Raw genomic sequence first — 22851 nt, 5'->3', positions numbered from 1 at the left:
CTTTGAATCTGACAGAGAAAGCTATAATTTGATTGCTAATTAGAATTGGCATGCTAAATACCTTCAACTGCTTTAAGAAGTTGAAACACGACCATTATGCAGTAACCCCATGTCTTCCAAAAGTGCTGAAGCAAACTTTTGAAGGCACAGAGAACCGAAAAGCCATGTAGCCTAGCTGGGGCTAAGACATTCAATGTGCTAACTTTAAACAAAGGGAATCTCCGTTCCTCCAGTTTCCTTTGGAGAGTAAAGACGTACGTCAATTTGAACCGTTCAGTGCTAAAAGTGGTGGAGATTATTTCAGCGCTGCCTTGCCTTGACAGGTACACATGGCGCCTCTCTTCACTCAAAATAAACGCGCGATTTTGCCACTGAGGGGTAAAGCTTTGCTGAGTAGAGCTGTTCTGCCCGAGGAGGAGGGAAGGAGAATGCGGTGGGGAGACTGGGTGACAGGCTCCTGTTATCATGGAGACTCCAGGTTTGCTAAGTGAGCAGTAAACTGCACAGCTGGGGGCTAGCGTGACATGGTACACGGAACCCTGGATGTTTGCTGCTTTGGTAGGACCTTGAGCTAACACCCTGGTGCAACCATCACTCTGACAGTTGAAGCCCAAAATATCACTAAATATTACTAGATAAGACACATATTGTAGCATGAATCTGGAAGAAAATGAACGTCCTCTAAAATAAAGGTGAGATTTATAATACAAAATATTCTATCGAAAATAAATCTGAAAAGCTTCACAGGGAAAGGACAGTGGAAAAAGTCAACCGATCTGCGTTTACCTATACAATGGAGAAATGCTTCAATCCAAGATGATACACAGGCAATATTGCAAGCCACATTCCTACTGTATCCATCTGTACTGCAGCAGTTGTCAGAGTCCCCACAGACTCCACCAGACAGGCAGCGAAAGCAAACCAACCGTAATTCATTAGGTGCTGTTGTGTGCAGGCTCATTACATCCGGACTTTGTGGGGAGCATAATAATAATGAAAGAAATCGGGGGCAATATCAATACAGCGCTAATTAAAGAAAGAAAAACAAGGAGACTAAGAAATATATAAACAAACAAATCACATACAAATGGATCTTAGCCGTCTGAGGATATTAAAGTAAATAATTTAATAATAACAGAAATATAGTTAGTCTGTAGAGCGGTGGGGAAGTTTAGTAGAACGGGATGCCGTGAGACGCGTATTAAGTCATTACGATGCCGGGGTTGAACAATGAGCGAGTGTGGGCCTGTGGCATGGCGATAACCAGCGTGAGCGCGAGGCGCTGCCGGCCCTCCCGTGGAAGCACCACAGCATATTTTAGCACGGAGATCGAGCCCAGGGAATGTAATTATACTGTACGTGCGATAGGAGGGAGACGAACGCAGAAGCGAGGGGGTGGGTGGGAGACATTAGGAAGTAAGGAATGGGAAATTAGGGTGTTTCCAGGGAGGGAAGGGAAATTAGGGTGTTTCCACCCGTCTTCAATAATGTCTTTCTTAGAAGACTTAAGATAAAAGGAAGGTGTTTGTGCGTGGTTAGGGCTGATGTATACACAAATTATTTTTTTTCCTTCTCTGTGGGATTTGTTTTCTAAACGATGCCTGTGTTTCATCTGTTTGTTCTCCCAAAACACCTGCTGCCTCTCCTCTTAGTGACACGTTTCATCTCGCTCGCTGACATTTGTGCTCCTGAATGTTCCCGGGAGACATTTCCCGATAGACACTTATCCTTCTGCCCCGCCTTCTCCATCCGACATGAGGGACCGCCGCTTCTAACGTGAGCGTTAAGCGCGGCCTTTGAAGTTCGGGATGTGAGAGAGGGAGGCAGACAATAAAGCCCGTTAGCGTGGGAGCTGACGACTTGACTGGCGAGCCCTGAGAAACTCAGTAGGAGCACTCTAGCAGGGTGTGCTAGCATCACATCCCATCCCATCACTACTCACGAGGACCTCAGACTCTGGCGTCAACATGGTCCACTGCTAAAACTCCCCTGACAAGAAGGAGACGTCTGCCAGGGAAAATAATTGATATGAAAAGATAAGTGTTGAGAATGGAGCTTTAGATAGAATTCCCTTCCAGGGAGACCGGATTGGACCTAATTGACATCGGTGTGTGTATGCGTGTGTGTCCAGTCGTGTGTATTTAAACCAGCAAGGTGGTTACAGTACATGTTGGTACTCAGCTCAGCTCCAGCCTCTGTCCTTCATGACTTAATTAGTACTGGTCAATACTGTACTGCTCAATAGTTTGAATTAATAATGAAACATAAAGATGCTATTTGTTCCATAGTCATGTCTTTATAGAGGTACATGTGTATATTGAGTTTGGTATAGAGTCATTCTAAATTATTCAGGCTATCCATTCCAGAACATTTCCAAAGTTGGGCCTGATGCCCACCAAACAATGTTAGCTGAACTTATTTCATGTGTAGAGTCAGAGAGTCCTACTGCTAAATGCTAGCTAGACAAATAATCAAATGTATTAATAAAGCCTTCTTTTTCTTCAGATATCACTTTTTTCACCTTTATTTAACTAGGCAAGTCAGTTAAGAACAAATTCTTATTTTCAATGATGGCCTAGAAACTGTGGGTTAATGGCCTTGTTCAGGGGCAGAACGACAGATTTTTACCTTGTCAGCTTGGGGATTCGATCTTGCAACCTTTCGGTTCCTAGTCCAATGCTCTAACCACTAGGCTACCTGCCACAGGACGCTATTCAGAAACCCAGCCTAAAACCACAAACAGCAAGCAATGCAGAACTCATTCAATGAATGTTACTAAATTATTTACTACATACTGTGCAGGACCAGGTTGGAATCCTAATGTCCTAATAAAGGTTAAATAAAAAAGTCCTGAATCACCAATGCAGTAAATGACTCACCATCACTTAGTTCTGTTAAACAGGAACAACACACAATTTACTTCTCATTTACTGGTCATTAATAATGCATTATTAAGCTATTAAATACACACACACACACACACACACACAGTAATATAAGAGAAACTAAATCACTGTGTTCGCCCACCTTCTCCACTGACCCAGATTCTCAGAGCCATTCTACCAAAACCCTTTTAAAATGAGAACTCACCTTTATCTCCAAAGCAGCCCATAGCCATAACCCTCCTTCATGGTTTAATCATCAGGACCTAAACTGGAAAAACCTTCACTCCACGACACTTAAGCAAAGTGCACCACTTTAGAGCCAGCAACCCACCTAAAAGAGACATGGTGCTTGCCTCAGTTTGTAGTGTGTATTGCGAGGGTGTGTGTGTGTGTTGCGACGGTGTGTTTGTGTGTTGCGAGGGTGTGTGTGGAGCTGATGAACAGCCACTGTGTGTGTGTGTGTGTGTGTGTGTGTGTGTGTGTGTGTGTGTGTGTGTGTGTGTGTGTGTGTGTGTGAGACAGGGATGATAAGGTGCATCTGTTCCTCTTTGTCTTTCCCTCCAGTGAGATCCTGCTCGTCAACTCAGAAGACAGATGCACCCTGGGCACTAAACACTGTCAGCACGACTCCGTTGAAGTCTCAAAACACTAGAACGACCACACTGGAGCCACTAAATATCCCAAATGGCCTTGCTGAGGACACGAAACACTCCCAAAGAGAGCTTCAGTCAGGTCACAGGTGACAAACAGTGCTCTGGGCTTAGGGTGTCAACCTCATCCCCTCTTCAAGCGAAGCAGAAACACAGAGAATCCCTGCAGCAATATTGGTGTTAAATAGAAAACCGGAAATATTGTCACTTCACTATGTACTGTAGTTGACTAAAGCTTGCTTGGTAAAGTTCACCTAGCGTTTTCTATATTTGTCTGCCATGACTAAATCACAACGCACACTGACAGATGGGGGCAGCAGTGGGATCCGTATTGGTGTATCTCTCCAATTAAGGAGGAACAATGACTAGGGAAAGGGATTTTTCCTGAACACAGTCACCTGACAATGAGGTGTGTGTTTGTAAGTGTGTGTGTATGTATGTGTGTTTGTAAGTGTGTGTGTATGTGTGTTTGTAAGTGTGTGTGGGCCTCTCGGAGTCTGCGATCCCCCTGAGAGGCTTTAGCGGAGCATGAGTTACCCCCCCCCCCAGGCTGGTCCGATGGAGCTCTCTGGCTCCGATCAGCCTGCATGAAAAACACGGAGGAAGTCAAACACATTTACACCCAGTCACGTCGAGACAGTATGTGTGGATCAACAACTCACACCGAGCCCGAAGACCAATAGAGCGAAGGAAAGTTTAACATCCCTGTTCAGCAGACTAACAGGATGAAAGTCCCACGCCTCGGGGCCAAAAGGCTAGACATAACTGCTGATGTACAGTATGTAGAGTGCACAGATGTGTGAAAACACACAAACAGCACACACGCACACACACACACTGCTCCAGCTCCACAGGCAGGGGTGTTTTATCTTCTTTGCCAGGTCTTAATTCAGGCCATACGGCAGACGTTAGACACTGGTGGTAATATAATGGCAGCGGTGCGCTTCCCAACTCAAAATACCATTCATCCGACACACACTGTCAGTGGTGTCCCCCTTATAATTCTCCCTGAAGGAGAGGGAGGGAGAGAGGCAGGCAGACAGGGGAAAAGTGAAGGAGATGGAAAGAGAAAGAAGGGACAAAAGGAGGAAGAGAGAAGGAAAAATAAAGCGTGATAGAAAGAGAAGAAGACAACCAGAGGAATGCGGGGGAGGGGGGGGGTGTCAGCTTGGCTATGACCTGGTTAAAAATGTCACGCCACATTTGCATATTCTCCCCGACAAACTAAACCAGACTTGCTCTCCTATAAGACACACATCACACACAGAAGAGAACAGATTCCCGTCAGCATTTGAATATCATCCAAATGAGTCAGCAAATCGGTACGCTGAGCGTGTGTACGGTGAATGAGTCTGTGTGTGTATGTGTTAGCCTCCCTGATCATGTGTTAGTGAGCAAGTGCACGTCCTCTGTGAGTGTGTGTCTGCGCCCATCCAGTGAAAAATGGATGCAAACTGTGTGTGCACACGTTTGTCAGACAAATCTTTACCAATCAGACATGGATGTCGATATCTCTGTGAGGCTGAGCATTCTCAAATGACCTTAGATCACTGCCTGCTACTACCAATGCTGGGCTGATCGAAGTCCATTTGCATTTGGCTGACGGTGAATATTAAACTGCCTCGCTGATGCTGCCTAAACCTGGGGAGGGTTTTAACATACGATCTGGAGCTACACGGGTGACGAAGAAGAAAATCAATTCTGAGCGGTTGAGACAGGGGGGCTAAAGGAAGGGGGGTGATATTGGGGAGAGAGAAGGGTACGCTATGAATAAAGGGATACTATTAAAGGAGGATAAGATTTGCAGAAGGGGGTAGTCGGAGGGAAGAGTATCACATCTGGGATGGAGGGAGTAACAGAAGGAAGAGGCATGAAGATCCAAAAAGGGAGGGGTGGACGATAGGAGAAGGGCAAACTAAAGGGAGGGGTGGACGATAGGAGAAGGGCAAACTAAAGGGAGGGGTGGACGATAGGAGAAGGGCAAACTAAAGGGAGGGGTTGACGATAGGAGAAGGGAAAACTAAAGGGAGGGGTGGACGATAGGAGAAGGGCAAACTAAAGGGAGGGGTGGACGATAGGAGAAGGGCAAACTAAAGGGAGGGGTGGACGATAGGAGAAGGGCAAACTAAAGGGAGGGGTGGACGATAGGAGAAGGGCAAACTAAAGGGAGGGGTTGACGATAGGAGAAGGGAAAACTAAAGGGAGGGGTGGACGATAGGAGAAGGGCAAACTAAAGGGAGGGGTGGACGATAGGAGAAGGGCAAACTAAAGGGAGGGGTGGACGATAGGAGAAGGGCAAACTAAAGGGAGGGGTGGACGATAGGAGAAGGGCAAACTAAAGGGAGGGGTGGACGATAGGAGAAGGGCAAACTAAAGGGAGGGGTTGACGATAGGAGAAGGGCAAACTAAAGGGAGGTTGTTGGAATGTCGGCGAAAGCACCTGCATCTGCATTGCTACTCACACACCAGAAGCTAGACCTGAGCATTTGGAAGGGGAACTAAATGGAACAGCTTTCATTACAAACCATGAGCAGAACAGAGCGAAGGAAGGAACCAGCTTAGGGAAGTGAAAACATGTCAGGAATTGCATCGTGTTGAATGAATCACGCTGCTTAAACCCATATGCTGCGAGGAGAAGAAACATGCTCTGGTCTACGGTTACACTCAAGACTAAGAACCACCTCAGCCCCTTTAAAAGGCTTTGCATTAATTCAATATATCGGAACAAAGGTCTAAACACAGACAGGTTAAGTGGAGAGGTATGAATAAGAATATCTCTGACCTCCTAGCAGCATCAGAACTCAGAACACTGCTCAGTAGAAGACATTGAGGCAGGATTTTACCCTTTGCTCTACCAACAGCTAATACAGTATAATGTATAACTGTGTGTGTGTGTGTGTGTGTGTGTGTGTGTGTGTGTGTGTGTGTGTGTGTGTGTGTGTGTGTGTGTGTGTGTGTGTGTGTGTGTGTGTGTGTATTTACTTATCATTACATTTTGTTTGGGTGTATTTATAATTACATTTAATTAGAAAGATCAAACCTCTTTCTGAAGAACAAAAGACTGCAATGGGCAGGTACACTTTGACATCATGAACCTCGAATCATTCTGTAGCAAGTGTGTGCACGTACTATACGTGCTTCTGTGTGTGTGTGTGTGCGTGTGTGTCCATTCCCTGTCACTCACCAGCTCGATGAGCTCCTGGTAGCACACCTGTCCATCCTCGTTGCTCTGCACCAGTGCAAACAGCATGTCCAGTTTGGAGGGGTCCAGCTGCAGCTCATGGTGCTCCACCAGACTGGTGAAGTTCTCCACTGCAATGAAACCGGTGTTGTCTGGGTCCAGCTGGAAAAACACAACAACACATGAATATCAGTGCAGGCTGATCAGAATGCTGCTGTTGACGATTCTAGTAGTAGGGCTTATTAGCAAGGATCGGCTCAACTCCATTTCAATTCAGGGAACTCAAGATTGGAAAAGTGACATTCCTTTCCTACGTTGAGTAAATTGAAAGGGAATTAATCCTGTTAATTTCCAATAATTATCTTTCTCTACCTCCCGTTCTTGATATACAAAACACATCTCATCTGCAGTGCTTTTTAAAAGCACATTGCGCTCAATAGACAACAGTTATTTAGAGGGGTTATCAACTAGTCCATAGACAACAGTCGACAGCAGACAGACAATAGAACAGACAGACCAGGACAATGGAGAGTAACGGAGCCAAGAGAGAAGAGTCTGTCAATGAGAGCAGCATTAATTAAGCCATACTTTCAGTGGGAACGTCAATGGAAGAATTAGACCAGCCTTAAAAACAGAACACTAGCTAGCTGTATTTATTCAAATTAAATGGGCAGGCGAGAAGAAAAGAGCAGGCTGATAACATCAGTCATTTGGCAGGACTGATAACCAAAATGGGCCAACATGTCAAAATGGTACACCGTGACCTGAACCCACTGTACGACTGAAATCCCACCGCTGTCACCATATGTCGTTGTACAGAATGAAATCAGTAGAGAGCATTAGATTCTCTGGAGTCTTTCCTTTCATTTTGGAGTCGAAGTCACAGTTTTTCCTTCTAATGAGTTTAGTGAGTCGCGTTCTAGCTGAATTTGTGGACCAATCAGGACAGTGAGGTTTTCATTAATCACCACTCTCACTGTGAGGCGACCGGCCTCTGTGGGTTACTACCGCTGAAGCTCGCACGCCTCGGTCTAGCCGTGATTAATTTAAGCGGGGGAGTGTCATAAAAATCGCCAGAGTTTAACCGTCCGAAATAGTGCCGGTTAAAAATGGCCCATAAAGTATAGGGTATGTATGTGCGTGTGGTGTACAGTGTGTATGAGCCCTCTTCCGACTGTGTTTTTATGTTTGTACTGTATCTATCCGTCATCAACTGCCTATTTTCCTTCCTTTTTTAAATATTCAATTTAATTTGATTCAACTGCTCATTAATATCCCATGCTAGTTTTTCATTAGGGTGTCTAGCTTGAGTTGTCTAGTCCTGTGTATGAGTTTACCTAAGGCCAAACCCATCCAGCACAAACAGACCATATGGGACGACCGCTCAGTGCCTAGCCCTTTACTATGTTTCCTGTAATGCTAACGTAGACTCATTAGTCATCTGAGAGTAAACCAACAGCTCCTTGTCGCTCCAGGGCGGAACAGTGGTCTTTCAGCTGTTGCATCACTCTGGAGTCACCCACAGTGTGTATCATGTTGGTCTGTGTAAAGATAGGAGGGACTCTCAATGTTCCCCATTGTGGTTTGGGCCCTTTCGTTCTGAATATAGATGGCCCTGTGACTCAGTGGGCAGAGGTAATTTCCCTGACTGCCTCAGGATCAGGAGTGGAGAGTGGTTGTATAAACACTGAGCCTGGCAGTACCAGTCTATACTGCAGCTGCCACAAGGTCAACAGCTTTACAGCTCAATTTAGCAAGGAAGATCAATCAGAAAATCCTTGGGAGTGCCTTATACATAGTGTGTGTGTGTGTTTTGTTGTGTTACAGCCTGAAAATAAAATGGCTTAAATAAAGATTTATTTTGGTCACTGGCCTACACACAATACCCCATGATGTCTAAATGGAATTATGTTTTTCGAAATGTTTAGAAATGAATAAAAAATGAAAAGCTGAAAGGTCTTGAGTCAATAAGTATTTAACCTCTTTGTTCAGGGGTAAAAATGTGCTTAACAATCCACATGACTTGCATGGACTCACTTTGTGTGCAATAATAGTGTTTAACATGATTTTTGAATGACTACCCCATCTCTGTACCCCACCCTACACAGGTTCCTCAGTCGAGCTGTGAATTTCAAACACAGATGCAACCACAAAGACCAGGAAAGTTTTTCCATTGTCTTACAAAGGGAACCTATTGCACCTAAAGCAGACAATGAATATCTCTTTGACCATTGTGAAGTTAATTACACTTTGGATGGTGTATCAATACACCCAGTCACTCAGTCCTTCCTAACTCAGTTGCCGGTGAGGAAGGAAACTACTCAGGGATTTCACCATGAGGCCAATGGTGACTTTAAAACAGTTGAAGAGTATAATTTCTTTGATAGGAGAACAACAACATTGTAGTTACTCCACAATACTAACCTTATTGATAGAGTGAAAAGAAGGAAGCCTGTACAGAATACAAATATTCTAAAACCTGCATCCCGTTTGCAACAAAGCACTAAAGTAAAACTGCAAAAATTGTGGGCAAAACAATTAATTTTTGTTCTGAATACAACGTGTTATGTTTGGGGCAAATCCAATACATTAGCAAGTACCACTCTCCATATTTTCAAGCATAGTGGTGGCTGCATCATGTTATGGTATGTTTGTAAACGTTAAGGACTGGGAAGTTTTTCAGGATAAAAAAGACATGGAAGTAAGCACAGGCAAAATCCTAGAGGAAAATCTGGTTCAGTCAATTTTCAGCAGGACAACAAGCTAAAACACAAGACCAAATCTACACTGGAGTTGCTTACCAAGTTATAGTTTTTACTTAAATCTACTTGAAAATCTATGGCAATACCTAAAAATGGTTGTCTAGCAATGATCAACAACCAATTTGACAGAGCTTGAAGAATTTGAAAATTAATAATGGGCAAAAGTTGCATAATCCAGATGTGGAAAGCTCTTAGAGACTCACAGCTGTAATTGCTGCCAAAGGTGCATACAAAATATTGACTCAGAGGTGTGAATACTTATGTAAAGGAGATATTTCTATATTTAATTTTCAATAAATTTGCTAACATTTCTAAAAAATAAACATTTGTACGTTGTCATTATTGCTATTGTGTGTACATGGGCGAGAAAAAAGGTTGGAATACAGGCTGTAAACACAGCAAAATGTGGAATAAGTCAAGGGGTATGAATACTTTCTGAAGGCCTATCACTCTCTCTTCGTGGAGTTATTTTCCTCGTCCACTGTACTGATTTCAGCAGCATTTACAGCTGTTTAATTGAACAAAACCAACTCTTTAATTCAAATGAATCGACTGTTCACCCTCCCCAGGTCTCTTGTTATTTATTTATTAACCCAGGGTCAGGGTACTAGCAGTCATGTACTAGTGTGTAAGCTTGATGATGGTTCAAGTCAGATGGTAGCATGTTAGCTCTGTTGATACTAGCAATCAAATGTTAGCGGCCTACCCTTTCTGAATGCTAATAGCAGCAGCGACTGTAAATGCCTGTGTTTTCCTTATCACACTTTGTTGTAAAAGCTATTTTTAATCCCAACAGGCAGGCACACGTGCAAATGTACACACACGTGGACACGGACACAAGCATTTCACTGTAAGGTCTACCTACACCTGTTGTATTCGTCGCATGTGACGAATAACATTGGATTTGAAACACGCGGATACGGACACACACACACACAAACTGGTAATCTGTCAACTCGTGACATAACACACACTGGGTAATCTCTGCTGAACGCCGGGGCCCCTCACTGGCTGGACCTGACCACCTGGAGCTTGTATGAGGCTTCCTGAAATGCAGCTAAAGCGAAAGCATGTATGAAAATGAACCAAGAAAGAAAGAAGGCTCAGATCTATTTTTACTTAATCTCCTTACTGTATGTTTCATGGAGGTTTGTTGAATCACAGTCGATTCTGCCCCCGGTGCCGAGGAGAGAGAGCGAAGGGGTACAGATACAACCAGCGTTTTACACAGGCTGAGTGTAGGACACTAGGATGATAGGAGGGGGAGAAAGGGAGGGCATGACCATAATCATGGTTTGAGTTTTAGTGAGGTTCGGAAGGGGGGGGGGCAAACAAAAAAAACAGCAAAAGTTTGCAAAAATGACCCCAGCCATTATTACCTTGGCTGCTGTAGGTTCATTCACTTCAATCAATCTACAAACACGTAGCCTATTAGCTATACAGATGTAATGTTTCTCCCTGAAAGGAGGGAAATATGAGAAATGATTCACACTGACACGCATAGCATCAGCGACTGTTCAGTCAGTTGTAATGATGAATTGCATTAAAATCCTCAACTCTTTACATAGATATCTATGTTCTCAAACTACATAGCCTTCACGTTTTGTATTCCGAGGCATTACTAATCAAGCTCTGCACAAACACATCAATGGAGCACAGAGATGATCGTATTATCACATACACATGAATTTCTAGGATATTACTTACTGTTCTGTATTAATATCAGTGATATAGAGGTTAACAAAAATAAAGTGGCAATGGGTAAACTAAACTCCAGTGGGCAATGGAGATAAGACAAACAACCACTGACATAAACAAAAACATTTTTATAACTTTGTTTGCATCTTAATGTAGGGAAGATAGGCTATGTGGAGATGTTCATATTGAAACATACTGTATCTTTTCCCTAACTTGTTTGATAAGATTAGTACAGATTTTCTCAGGTGTCACCACATGGGGCCCCGACCCCAAGTATGGGAACCACTGTACTAAGCTCTCTCTCTCTGCTTGATTCCTCTCTCTCTCTGTCTCCTCTGCTTCCTTCTGCATGCATTGCAGCCTACCTCAACTTCACCACTGAGCGCCACATCACTTTCCGTCTCAGTAGTCTATTCTCTGTAAAGCAAAGTTATTATGAGAACTTAGTAGCCTGCTAAGGTAGGCTCCGTTTAACGTTAGCTTCTTGATTCATCCTTCTATCTAACTACGTAATACTAGCCAGAGCCCTTCAACCAGGAGGCTCCTCAAAAAAGGATGGGGATCACCATCCCACTCAGTGAATTTCATAAAAATAAAAGTTGTGAAACATTAAAGGGGAATTTCACCCTGGGAGAATCTGGGCTTGTTTTCATCATGTCCGAGGCATTTCTAGGTCAGTGAAATGTGTTTCACACATAAATGCCCAAGAGGAAGGTCTGGGCTTTGCACGCTGACTGATACACCATATGACTGCTTCTGGTGTCCTTGATATGGTTGTCCTTGTCCTTGATATGGTTGTCCTTGTTTGATAGAGCCATTAGAAGTCTTTCAATGATGTTCCTATCAACGGATTCATTGCTAGATATGCAAGCTGACAGCTTTTCTCCAGTCTCTGAAAGACTACAACCCGTGTGGTGTGGGGTGGTGCTTCGTGCTCTTGCCCTGTCCCTCCACTAATGCAGGCTTTTTTGAAAGGGAGACGTACACCAATAACACAATCCTTTGGTCAAAACTGAAAAAACTGACCAGACCGCAATGGCTTCAAGTGATTCCTCTCACCAACACGAATTCAACAATGGAGCCTTTTTTTTGTTGCTACATGGTCACATTCAACCATACATGTTTCAACCGGAATATAGCGAAGAGGATTTGAAACAAAGAGTTGAATTTAGCTGAAAGCTCAGCTACAGCCAATGGCAGCACCAAGAGGGAAGATCACAAATATTGTGGCTTGCTAAGTAAGTTATTTTTTCCTGCAAGCCCCCTAGCTAGCTAACTTTAGTTTATCTACTGAAACTCATATGGTGTATTGCTGGCTAACATGTGTTACAGTTAATTTTTCTGTTTGCTAACTTAACACGTGTTACACATCATTTTTATGTTTGCAAACTTAGGTAGGTAGCTAGCTAGTCTAGCTTGCTAAGTTAGCTAAACAACTACAGGTAGTCATATCTATGACTAAAAGTAGATTAGTTGTACATTCGGAGATCTATTGTATCTCGATTGTAAAACCTCTTCTCTTTTTAGTTGTAGATATGGCCAGCTACTAAACAGCAAGCTACAACGTTACAACCAGCCACCTAAAGCTAGGTTGACCAGCAAACATTAGCACGACTGGAGATGGCTAGCTAGTTAGCCTGGCACCTGCCAACTTGTTACTATGCGCCAGGCCTTGCATTTGTAACTTTTTAGCAAACGTGTAACATTAACTGTAAATAGTTGTATTAGCCAGCTGTGTAACATGTAACATAATTGACGAGGGTTGACATTGGTTATGATTTCAAAATCACATTACATTACACATTACTAGCTAACAGTGAGTAGAAACAACAATGCAACAATTTAACTGTTGTATATCTCTAAAACTGATAAATTGGCTTTACAATATAAAACAAATATTTGCCTAAGCATGTCTGATAGACACGGTTGTAGCTAGATACTATCTGTCTAACTACCTAGGTACATTTGTACAGTCTGGTCACTGTGCAAAAGGTTGAGAGTTATGCCATGTTTCTTTTCTAGTACCCACCACACTGACATCACACACAGATACGTGCAGCTCTTGACGGCAGTGAGAAAGCCATCGCCATCCGAGCCCATTCAACATAGCTTAGATTTATGTTTAAATTACATCTAGACAAAATAGATTTTTGGGGTTCTCATACGCTTACAATTATGTTTTGATCGTTTTTTAAAGTATAATGCAGTTGATTTGCGATGATGACAAAAACATGATATTAAGTAGGACATTCACACGAGCCTTGAAATCCAAAAGTAGTGCGAAATGCACTTATAAGCAACATGTAAATTAGAGGCTTTTTTTGCTGCCGTTCTATAAGAACTCCCATTTGTTCTGCCACCAAGTTAAGCACGTCGCCCTCCTGCAGCAATGTTTGCAAACACAGACAGGGGTCTATTAGGCTAGATATCTAAATGTAATCTATGAGCCTGTACACATGTATGCATGTTCAACTAGTCTACCCTAATGTTGTCATGCTGGCACAGTTCCTCTGTCGTTCAAACTCTGCAAAGGAGTATAATTTATTATATTCATTGTTTTAGAAGACAATACTGTGTGGTGCCTTGGCTTTTTCCTGGTGTGGATACATGTAGAGAAACATAATTCCTCTGCCTGCGTGTCATTGTAGCAGAACTGTTTCCCTCTCGATGGATTGGACATATGCAGGATTTCAAGCAGGGTAGCCTAGTGGTTAGAGTGTTGGACTAGTAACCAAAAGGTTGCAAGTTCGAATCCCCGAGCTGACAAGGTACAAATCTGCCGTTCTGCCCCTGAACAGGCAGTTAACCCACTGTTCCTAGGCCGTCATTGAAAATAAGAATTTGTTCTTAACTGACTTGCCTAGTAAAATAAAGGTGAAAAAAAGATGACTCAAGATGAATGGCAGTTTGATCTGACAACACTTCTCCCACAGGGTTCCCTGAACTTACTGTATGGTTCTTTCAAATGGCAATTTCATCATGAACAACTCTCCCATCCTTTGCTGATGACCAATTCTCTTAGCTACAGATTGTTCCACCAGATAATGTGATTTAACCAAAGATTTTTGCTATCATTTACTGGGAGTTAACATTAGCTAGGTAGCTAGGTGGCTAATGCTAACGTTAGCTAGGTGGTTAATGTAAGCTACGCTAGGGTTTAAGGTTAAGGTTAGGAGTTACGTTAAAGTTCTAAAGTTAGGGTTACCAAACAAGCTAAGTAGTTGCAAAGTAGTAAGTAGCTAATTAGCTCAAATGCTAAAGTTGTCCGTGATGAAATTCAAACACGCAACTCTCTTTTCATTATTCCCTTAAGTAAACGTATGTCTTATATAAGCCTACCAAACGTAACACATCGCACTGATTTGAATATCCCGCATTTTTGTTTACTATGTTACATCTAGTCTGTGAGGCCAGCCTGGTTTAACAAGTACCAGGAGCAACCATCTTCTGAGAAGGTGAAGAGGCGGTGAAGGATTGGTCTTTGTTGGTAATTAGAACTATTAACAATCAATACATTTAATTAGGAAAACGGAGTCGCGTGAATGATGCTTGTAAGCGGAGCTTTTTTGCTTAGTCAGGGTAGTGGGGTTCCTGACTGTCTGACAGAGGAAGAAAGGAAAAGAGATAGGGAAAAACAGAGAGAGGGAGGAGGGGTGAGAGAGGAGAAGAGGGAGGGGATGGTGCAGAAAGGCAGCTGTTATTGAAGCGATCCAACAGCGGGAGGATGACGCGTTGACAAGCCACATCATTGCCATGGTTACATGCTTTTGCCTTTCCCCTTTAGGAGTGCTGGGGCATGAGGAAGAGACAGATAAAGAGGGAAGAGAGGGGATGAAGAAAGGTTAGAGGGGGAGGTGGAGCACTGGAGTAGGAAAGATGGATATAGATGGTTGGAGAGATAATGAGGGGAATGGATAAAAGGATGGGCTGAGGAAAAAGGAAGGATGAAAGAGGGGAGGGCTAAGGGCCCAAGGGGGGTGACACCAGTACCTAGGAATGGAGAGGGTGAAAGGGTTAACGAAAGGAAAGAGGACGAGATAGGGTGAAGAAAAATATGGTGGGAGCAAGTAGAAGAGGATGGATGAAGATAGGGGGATGAAATAGTGCAGATGAGAAGGAGGCTGCAGGGGAATGTCCTCTCTGTTAACCCCCAGGACCTCTATTACCGTCAGCAGAGCAACCAGCCACTGAGGCTGACCCCAGTGCAGACCTCACTTAACTGAGCAACCAGCACTACAGTGGAGAAGGGGAGAAGACCCTTAGGAGTGTAGTACTGTAGTAACATGAGTGTGCTAATTTAGCATTGTAGTAGTAAACATTAAGAACATCTTCCAAATATTGCCCTCAGAACAGCCTTAATTCGTAGGGGAGTGGATTCTACAATGCTTCCCGCAGTTGTGTCAAGTTGGCTGGATGTCCTTTGGTTGGTGGACCATTCTTGATACACACGGGAAACTGTTGAGTATGAAAAACCCAGTAGAGTTGCAGTTCTTGACACACTTAAATTGGTGCGCCTGGCACCTACTATTATACCCCGTTCTAAGGCACTTACATATTTTACCTTGCCCATTCACCCTCTGAATGACACACATACACAATCCATGTCTCTATTGTCTCAAGACTCTTAACCTGTCACCTCCCCTTCCTCTACACTGATTGAAGTGGATTTAACAGGTGACACAAATAAGGGATCATAGCTTCACCTAGATTCACCTTGTCAGTCTATGTCATGAAAAGAGCAGATGTCCTTAATGTTTTGTACACTCAGTATAGTACTGTAGTAGTATTAGAGTGGTGTAGTAGTGTAGTAGTACACATGAAGCATCTGAGTATTGCAGTATTTTGAGAGTAGTATAAGTTTTGCAGTAGTACTTGCGTGGCAGTGTATTACCATAGCGCTAGTGTCTGAGCTAACCGGGTATCCACAGCTGTATCCGCAGCTCTGACTGGGCCACTCTGTAATTATCATACGGCTGCAGCATTCTAGGCTACTGTGGCACTGACTGACTGCAAGATGGTGGCAGCCAGGCCACCACAACAGCTCTCTCTCGAACGATTACTACATTTTCTTCCATTTACACATCCAGCACTGTCACACAAAAAAACGTCAAGAGACATTCCTCAAATGCCGCGCATGAAAAGCACCACACTGACGGTATCAGACCTCTAGGAAAAGGAAAGGGAACATAAGAATCTCATCCACGCTGTGGTTGGCATATATACAGTGGGGCAAAAAAGTATTTAGTCAGCCACCAATTGTGCAAGTTCTCCCACTTAAAAAGATGAGAGAGGCCTGTAATTTTCATCATAGGTACACTTCAACTATGACAGACTAAATGAGAAAAAAAATCCAGAAAATCACATTGTAGGATTTTTAATGAATTTATTTGCAAATTATGGTGGAAAATAAGTATTTGGTTAATAACAAATGTTTATCTCTATACTTTGTTATATACCCTTTGTTGGCAATGACAGAGGTAAAATGTTTTCTGTAAGTTTTCACAAGGTTTTCACACACTGTTGCTGGTATTTTGGCCCATTCCTCCATGCAGATCTCCTCTAGAGCAGTGATGTTTTGGGGCTGTTGCTGGGCAACACGGACTTTCAACTCCCTCCAAAGATTTTCTATGGGGTTGAGATCTGGAGACTGGCTAGGCCACTCCAGGACCTTGAAATGCTTCTTACGAAGCCACTCCTTCGTTGCCCGGGCAGTGTGTTTGGGATCATTGTCATGCTGAAAGACCCAGCCACGTTTCATCTTCAATGCCCTTGCTGGTGGAAGGAGGTTTTCACTCAAAATCTCACGATACATGGCCCCATTCATTCTTTCCTTTACACGGATCAGTCGTCCTGGTCCCTTTGCAGAAAAACAGCCCCAAAGCATGATGTTTCCACCCCCATGCTTCACAGTAGGTACGGTGTTCTTTGGATGCAACTCAGCATTCTTTGTCCTCCAAACATGACGAGTTGAGTTTTTACCAAAAAGTTATATTTTGGTTTCATCTGACCATATGACATTCTCCCAATCCTCTTCTGGATCATCCAAATGCTCTCTAGTAAACTTCAGATGGGAGTGCACGTCTGGCACTGCAGGATTTGAGTCCCTGGCGGCGTAGTGTGTTACTGATGATAGGCTTTGTTACTTTGGTCCCAGCTCTCTGCAGGTCATTCACTAGGTCCCCCCGTGTGGTTCTGGGATTTTTGCTCACCGTTCTTGTGATCATTTTGACCCCACGGGGTGAGATCTTGTGTGGAGCCCCAGATCAAGGGAGATTATCAGTGGTCTTGTATGTCTTCCATTTCCTAATAATTGCTCCCACAGTTGGTTTCTTCAAACCAAGCTGCTTACCAATGGCAGATTCAGTCTTCCCAGCCTGGTGCAGGTCTACAATTTTGTTTCTGGTGTCCTTTGACAGCTCTTTGGTCTTGGCCATAGTGGAGTTTGGAGTGTGACTGTTTGAGGTTGTGGACAGGTGTCTTTTATACTGATAACAAGTTCAAACAGGTGCCATTAATACAGGTAACGAGTGAAGGACAGAGGAGCCTCTTAAAGAAGAAGTTACAGAGAGCCAGAAATCTTACTTGTTTGTAGGTGACCAAATACTTATTTTCCACCATAATTTGCAAATAAATTCATAAAAAGATCCTACATTGTGATTTTCTGGATGTTTTTCCCTCATTTTGTCTGTCATGGTTGAAGTGGACCTATGATGAAAATTACAGGCCTCTCTCATCTTTTTAAGTGGGAGAACTTGCACAATTGGTGGCTGACTAAATACTTTTTAGCCCCACTGTACGTCAAAACGGTATAACCCTGTCCTTTATGTAGCAGGTGAAAATAACTCTGTAAGGAGGGGAATCGCAGAGGAGATATTTATCAACTAATGATCGCATGGCTCAGTGATGGTGGAGCTCTAGCTCCCAGTTTCCTTATTAAGTGTCATGGCTATATAAATATATGTGTGTATGAAGAAGAGACGGAAGGAGATAAAGAGGGAAGAGAGAGGATGAAGAAAGGTTAGAGGGGGAGGTGGAGCACTGGAGTAGGAAAAGATGGATATAGATGGTTGGAGAGATAATGAGGGGAATGGATAAAAGGATGGGCTGAGGAAAAGGGAGGATGAAAGAGGGGAGGGCAAAGGGCCCAAGGGGGGTGACACCAGTATCTAGGAATGGAGAGGGTGAAAGGGTTAACGAAAAGAAAGAGGATGAGATAGGGTGAAGAAAAATATAGAAGAGGATGGATGAAGATAGGGGGATGAAATAGTGCGGATGAGAAGGAGGCTGCAGGGGAATGACCTCTCTGTTAACCCACAGGACCTCTATTACCGTCAGCAGAGCAACCAGCCACTGAGGCTGACCCCAGTGCAGACCTCACTTAACTGAGCAACCAGCACTACAGTGGGGAAGGGGAGAAGACCCTGACCTGGGAACAGACCGCAGCCATAAATAAAAATAAGGAAGTTCTAGGTACTTTCAGTAATTATTTGTGCAGTGCCTATCTATGAAGTAGTAGGAGTGTAGTACTGTAGTAACATGAGTGTGCTAATTTAGCATTGTAGTAGTAGGAGTGCAGCAATATACACTGAGTGTACAAAGCATTAAGAACACCTTCCTAATATTGCCCTCAGAACAGCCTTAATTCGTAGGGGAGTGGATTCTACAATGCTTCCCGCAGTTGTGTCAAGTTGGCTGGATGTAATTTGGTTGGTGGACCATTCTTGATACACACGGGAAACTGTTGAGTGTGAAAACCCAGTAGAGTTGCAGTTCTTGACAGACTTAAATTGGTGCGCCTGGCACCTACTATTATACCCCGTTCTAAGGCACTTACATATTTTACCTTGCCCATTCACCCTCTGAATGACACAAATACACAATCCATGTATCTACTGTCTCAAGACTCTTAACCTGTCACCTCCCCTTCCTCTACATTGATTGAAGTGGATTTAACAGGTGACACAAATAAGGGATCATAGCTTTCACCTGGATTCACCTGGTCAGTCTATGTCATGAAAAGAGCAGATGTCCTTCATGTTTTGTACACTCAGTATAGTACTGTAGTAGTATTAGAGTGGTGTAGTAGTGTAGTAGTACACATGAAGCATCTGAGTATTGCAGTATTTTGAGAGTAGTATAAGTGTTGCAGTAGTACTTGCGTGGCAGTGTATTACCATAGCGCTAGTGTCTGAGCTAACCTGGGTATCCACAGCTGTTCTCTGACTGGGCCACTCTGTAATTATCATACGGCTGCAGCATTCTAGGCTACTGTGGCACTGACTGACTGCAAGATGGTGGCAGCCAGGCCACCACAACAGCTCTCTCTCGAACCGATTACTACATTTTCTTCCATTTACATTTTCTTCCATTTACATTTCTTCCATCCAGCACTGTCACACAAAAAAATGTCAAGAGACATTCCTCAAATGCCGCGCATGAAAAGCACCACACTGACGGTATCAGACCTCCAGGAAAAGGAAAGGGAACATAGGAACCTCATCCACGCCGTGGTTGGCATATATACGTCAAAACGGTATAACCCTGTCCTTTATGTAGCAGGTGAAAATAACTCTGTAAGGAGGGGAATCGCAGAGGAGATATTTATCAACTAATGATCGCATGGCTCAGTGATGGTGGAGCTCTAGCTCCCAGTTTCCTTATTAAGTGTCATTGCTATTTAAATAAATATATATGTGTGTGTGTGCGGGGGAGAAACAGCCTGAGCTCAGCACAGCTACCTCCTGCAGACAAAGACTAATAAAGTCACTCATGTAGCGTTCTCTCGCTCGCTCTCTCTCTCTCTCTCTCTCTCTCTCTCTCTCTCTCTCTCTCTCTCTCTCTCTCTCTGTAGAGTCTGATGTAGCAGCCCAATATGAAAGAGGTGCCTGCAACTAGCCCTCTAACATAAAGAGTGTTTCTCCACTGAAACCTCACACATTAAAGCTACAAGTAAATGATCACGCTATCACCTTTGTATCTTCGAGGATTTGCTCATAAACGATTCACTATACCTGCTGCTACTTGCGAACTTTGAAAACCACCACCGTGACCACAGCACATCCTTTAACCACATTCACATTCACTCAATATTCCTTGGTGGCTTTCTTCTTGTCATACATAAACACACACACACACACACACACATATTGAAAAAAGGTCAGGTAAAACACGCGGGCATCCACGCACGTACACACACACACACACACACACACACACACACACACACACACACACACACACACACACACACACACACACACACACACACACACACACACACACACACACACACACACACACACACACACACACACACACACACACACACACACACACACACACACACACACACACACCTCTAAGTCTGTTGATCAATGTGTTACAGATAGGCCCCTCGTGACCCTTAGACCCTGCAGCAGATAATCAATGCCTCCCTCTCAGCAGAATGATTGCCCATTCTATCTATCAATCAGGCAAATCCCCCACTGGTGCCTCAGAACAGTGGGATGGTCCAGTCAGCTAATAACATGAATGAGGGATGGGGGGGTTAGGGTTAGGGGGGGCAGACTGATAAGATGAACACTAGCATGCACACACACACACACAAAGTTGATAAAACAAAGCAATAAAGTAGGCTTTGATTTAACTAACAAAACACTTTAAATACTAGAACTGAAAAATGTGAAGAATGTTCAAAGATGAATAAATGCCTCCTTAGAGAGCTGAAAGGGTGCTTGAGGCTGTGGCTGTCTGTGGCTGTCTTTGTGCTGGACCTTGATACTGCAGAGCACAGCATCGCCTCTGGGTTATTTTTTGGCCAAGAGTAACATCTCTGAGTGTCTTTGAGATACTCAAGGACTAGGAAAAAGACTAGACGTCTAGACAGACCTATGGCAAACAATAACACAGGTACAACCAAAACTAGTGCCCAGATGAGTGGCCCACTGATCACAGTAAAACCATCAGGTCAGGACCAACCATCCATCATTAACACAGCTACCTACAATCAATTAATTCATAACACTGCTGCACAGGTAAACCAGGAAAATACGCCACTGCCACCTCAGCAAACTGTGATCCATGATCTGACCTCACCTTCAAAGGTATACTCTTCTATGACCCTATATTGCCTGAGTATTCCTCAGTAGCATCAGTCTACTACACTTTCCACCCCAGTGTGCCGACATGCCCCTTTTCCCACTCCCCTCTCCCCTAGCAGCAGTTCTCACTGATGCCTCTTGCCTTACATCTTTAGATAGACAGACAGCGGCTGGCTGCTGGCAGGAGACGGTAACCATAGAAACCCCCAATCGCTGCTTTGCTTGCTTACCTGCTCTTGTATGAGCTGAAACAGAGAGCTTCTATCCATATACTGGCCAGGGAGTTGAGAGGAGCCACCGAGGACAAGGGCATAGAGAGGAGCGAGCGGGCTGCTGGTGGTGGTGGTGGGGAGAGGGATGTTTGGATGAAGTAGAAGCGGGTACCTAAACAGTAGTGTTAGCCCCCTCCACTCCACGACGTGGCTACGTCCCCTGCTCAAAGGATGGAGAAGCCCAGCTAGCCTGATTCCTGGTGGCCCCTGGCTCTCCTGCTAGCAGTGTGGCTAACTAGCGGAGTAATCAGCAGCGTCTGTAGTGGTGGCAGGGTACTCTGTTGTGCCAGTGCAGTGTGGAAGGAGGCAACCCAGCATAACAATCAAACAGCAGATCCAGCAGCTCTCATTCACTCACTCTCCTCCTCCCTACAGCACTGACTGCTCCCTCTCGCTCTCTCTTTCCTCTCTCTTCACTCACTCACACTGCACTGCCTGCATGCCAATGAGGTAGAGGAGGGAGGTGGCTCCTCTCGGCCAATGAGAACCGGAGAAGGAGGGGCCACTGGCTGTAGCTCCTCTCCTCACTGCAAGGAGGGCGTCTTGGAGAGGGAGAGAGGATAAGCTCCACTGCGGCCTCAGATACGGATGCACGTAGGCACATCTGTAACACAGACAGACAGACAGACAGACAGACAGACAGACAGACAGACAGACAGACAGACAAACAGACAGACAGACAGACAGAGTAATTAAACACTTAAGCTACTTATGAACAGAAGGAATATATGCATACATCTACATGCAGGCCTATCACATATTGTAACAGACAAATGTGAATAAACATCACACTCAAACACACTAGGATGCACATTGTAATTAGAATGGTGGGAATGGCGGCCGTTTTACAGGCTCCTGACCAATAATGCTATTTTCATTGATCTTAAGGTTTTTTTGTACATAATGTTTCCACCATCGTTTCCTGTGACCTAAAAGAGATTCCGGACATCAGAACAACAACCACTAACCTCGATTTGGACGAGGACTTCTACTTCAATGTGTCGGATGCAAAATACAGGGCCCTTAATCGCCGACACTTGTAGACAGTGCCACAGTGGCCGGCGTGCAGGCACCATGGTGAGATGAATGAATCATCTCTACCCTCTGTTCTATTGGCGAATGTGCAATCGCTGGAAAATCAACTGGACAAGCTCCGTTTGAGACTATCCTATCAACGGGACATTAAGAACTGTAATATACTATGCTTCTCGGATTCGTAGCTGAACAAGGACATAGATAATGTAAATCTAGCTGTTTGTTCTATGCATTGGCAGGACAGAACGGCAGAGTCTGGTAAGATCAG

At 44.0% G+C, this 22851-nt stretch overlaps 1 protein-coding gene across 3 annotated transcripts in view; it reads right to left on the bottom strand.

Moving 5' to 3' along the window:
• rhbdl1 (rhomboid, veinlet-like 1 (Drosophila)) overlaps positions 1-21984 on the bottom strand; it is a 47784-nt gene extending 25800 nt beyond the window's left edge. For 2 of the 3 annotated variants that reach the window (XR_008087673.1, XM_052488723.1), the window contains exons 1-2: positions 21507-21984; positions 6720-6878 (exon numbers count right to left, since the gene is read on the bottom strand). Coding sequence is in view for 1 of the 3 variants with exons in the window: in XM_052488723.1 (XP_052344683.1) it covers positions 6720-6878; positions 21507-21545 (198 nt within the window). In the remaining 2 variants the exon portion in view is untranslated. Of the gene's footprint in view, positions 1-786; positions 3778-6719; positions 6879-21506 lie in introns of those variants that run through there. The other variant, XM_052488726.1, reaches the window with a different exon arrangement.
• Positions 21985-22851: the final 867 nt, after the last annotated feature.

The sequence above is a fragment of the Oncorhynchus keta genome, chromosome 3 (assembly GCF_023373465.1).
Source record: "Oncorhynchus keta strain PuntledgeMale-10-30-2019 chromosome 3, Oket_V2, whole genome shotgun sequence".
Lineage (NCBI taxonomy): Eukaryota > Metazoa > Chordata > Actinopteri > Salmoniformes > Salmonidae > Oncorhynchus > Oncorhynchus keta.
Note: the sequence above shows the minus strand (reverse complement) of the source record. Positions and strands in the feature narration are given on the sequence as shown.